Below are 3,137 nucleotides of genomic sequence, written 5' to 3'. Positions count from 1 at the left end.
GGCGCTTTGTGGGACCTCCTTTTGTCCTGGCTGGGCCCCGCCGGCTAGGGCCCTTTCTTCTGGCGCTCTTCTTGCTTCGCCGGCTCGTCTGTGTAAACCCCGGGGGTAGTGTCATGTTTATGTGTGGTATGGTTGGGTAGGGTAGTGCGGCTATGCAGCCTGGGATGCGCTTTGCTAAGGTGGCCCTTAGGCTAGCGCGGGAGGGGAGGGTTAAGGAGGGTGTGGGGGTGTGTGTGTGTGTGTGTGTGTGTGTCGTTGTCTTCGTTTCTTGATCCTGGCTGTCTCTGAAACAGAAAAGGTTAGCGGGCAGGGGGGGTGTCATTGGGGTGGTCACCCAGGGTCAAAAAGTTGGTGTCTAGGTCTTTTGTGTTTGTCGGTCACGTCGGGTACGTAATCAACGGCTTGCCTGAGGAGGGGATTGTCATGTCTAGCGGCTACGTCAAATTATTTCTCCGCGTTTTGCCGAAGTTAGTCCAGTATTGAACTGTAGTTTCAGGTCAGATCTTGTATAAAGCCGTGGACAGTGGTATTAGTTTTAAATAATTGTTAGTGCTCAGCGTTCAAACATGCCTCCAAAAAAGTCTGTGAAATCTTCTTCAATCTGGAATTTTTTTGTAGAAAAGACAAAATCGGACAAAATAGCGATTTGTAATATATGCAAACATGAGTTAAGTTACAAATCTACGTCTAATAATTTGAAGAAGCACATGGATAAAATGCATCCTTTGGTGAAATTGGATAATATATTATCCCTGACTCTCTAAATCTACAGCCACTGCAAAGCAACCCTTCGAATCTAAATGAAAAATCGGTATATGAAACTTCACTTGAAACGAAGGATCTGGCTACGACTAGTACTGCATTGTCAATAAACCCTCCCAAATTGGCACAACCCTCGGTAAACATGTTTTAAAAAAAAAAGATGGGAATACAATCTCGAAAAAAAATTGACGACGCTTTAATGCTACTTTTCACGATTGATTTCCAACCATTTTCTGTCATTGAAGATTATGGATTTAAAAAAATTTGTAAACGCTTTAAATCCCAACTACGAACTACCGTCAAGGAAGACCGTTTCAAACACAATGTTGCCAGCAACTTACGAGGAAGAAAACTTCATGGCGGTCACTGCCCATTTCATTGACGATAATTTTAAATCTCACAGTGCATTATTGGATTGCGTTTCATACGGGGAGAATCATACAAGCATTAATTTAGCCTCACAACTAAAACTTATTATTCAGGAATGGAATCTGGAAGGAAAAATTTTAATGGTGATATCAGATAACGCCGCGAATATAAAAAAGGCGATTAAAGAAGAACTTCAATTAAAACATTTTGGGTGCTACGCCCATACCATTAATTTAATTGCATTAGATTCCTTGAAACATGCTACAAAAATATTAGACAAAGTTAAATCTATCGTGGCTTTTTGCAAAAGAATTACATCTGGCATGGCAAAGTTGATAGACCAGCAAAAACAACAGGGAAGAGATCCTAAACGACTCGTACAAGACGTTGTAACGAGATGGAACTCCACATATTATATGGTGGATAGGTTTGTGGAGTTGGAAGAACCGATCAGGACGACAATGGCGCTGTTAAATAAAGATTTTCCAGTAATTTCCCTGGAGGAATGGAATTTTTTGAAAGAATTGATACACATTTTAGAACCCCTAGAAAACGTGACAAAATTAATGAGCGCCGAAAATTATGTCACAGCTTCAATGACTATAATTTTAACAGATGGTCTTTTAGCAGTGTATAAGAATATGAAGGAGCTACAGTTTGAAGACATTTCTAAAAAAATTATATCTATCATTTTAGACGGACTCACTAATAGATTAGGGAATGTTGAACAAAGTAATTCACTTGTCTTGACTACGTTTTTAGATCCGAGATTCAAGAACGTTGGGTTTTGCAACGAATCCATACCGGAAAAAGCAAAGAAATCCGTATTGTCCCTGCTGTCTACAAAAATAAGTTCTCAAAATAAAAATAGCGCCAGCACTACAACTGCCAATACTGTTAGTAGTAGCAGTACATACCAACCAGAGAGCGAATCAAAGGAAACCACAACCAAGTGTTCTGTTTGGGGAAACTTCGAAAAAAGAGTTGCCTCCTTATAACCTAGAGGAACGACTCATTCAAGAGCAATTATTGAAGTGCAACGCTATTTAGAAGATCCGCCCATACCAAGGGAGGAAGATCCATTGTGTTGGTGGAAAAAATATTCCTATAACTTTCCTTACCTAAGTGAACTATTTAAAGAAAAGTTTGTTACGGTTGGTACAAGTGTACCATGTGAAAGAATCTTTTCGAAATCAGGGCAACTTTTATCAGAACGTAGAAATATACTTAGTGCTGCCAAAGTTAAACAAATTTTATTTTTAAGTTCCAACTCCAATTTGTGATTTTTTTTTTAAACAGTATTACTCAGGTATGTACTTTGTTTTTTAGTTATCATTATTATTTTATTGTGAGGTAGAAAGTAATTTTTAATTTTTCTTTAATTGGGTTACATTTTATTTGCCTAAATGAGATGTTTTCGTTAATAAATGTTCAAGTTTTTTTAATTTTTTGATATATTTATGGTTTTGTTATTTATTGATAGAAATATTATTATTTATTATTAAAAATTGTTATTCGTTCTTTTATAAAAATATATTTTACAATTAAATGTTTTTTATTTATTCTAAATAAAAATTTATAGTACCTATACACCAATTACCAAATATAATACTTTAACGATCACAATATAAAAATAAATACATATGCAAGAGCAAGTGCTCTTTCCATAAATTGCCCTGGATATCTCAAGTCTGCTCTTTGCCTATGCACAATTAATTATTTGTACATATTATATTACCCGCCGTCGCTCGACGCGAGTGTATAACGAAAACGAGAGGCTCTGTACGATTGCGATTACCGCGACTATGTGAACGCAAGGCGCAGGCGCCGGCGCCGTCCCACAGACCGCAGCCAGCGAGGTTAGGGCATGCGCACTTGTATGATAATCATGATTCCGAGGCGGCCTTTTCAATAGATGGCGCACAGGTACTATTTTGTAGGGCTCTATGTGCATAGATAAATGAGTCTGCCTAATTTACCGGCGTGCTGTCTGTTGTCAGTTCTAT

At 38.0% G+C, this 3,137-nt stretch overlaps 1 protein-coding gene across 1 annotated transcript; it reads left to right on the top strand.

Annotated features, from left to right (window-relative positions):
• Nucleotides 1-1,010: 1,010 nt before the first annotated feature.
• Nucleotides 1,011-2,129, top strand: LOC108910709 (zinc finger BED domain-containing protein 1-like). Its single transcript, XM_018715409.1, has one exon. It carries the CDS (start codon nucleotides 1,011-1,013, stop codon nucleotides 2,127-2,129), a length of 1,119 nt encoding a protein of 372 aa, XP_018570925.1.
• The last annotated feature ends 1,008 nt before the right edge of the window (nucleotides 2,130-3,137 follow it).

Source organism: Anoplophora glabripennis, unplaced genomic scaffold (assembly GCF_000390285.2).
Source record: "Anoplophora glabripennis isolate ALB-LARVAE unplaced genomic scaffold, Agla_2.0 scaffold404, whole genome shotgun sequence".
NCBI lineage: Eukaryota > Metazoa > Arthropoda > Insecta > Coleoptera > Cerambycidae > Anoplophora > Anoplophora glabripennis.
Note: the sequence above shows the minus strand (reverse complement) of the source record. Positions and strands in the feature narration are given on the sequence as shown.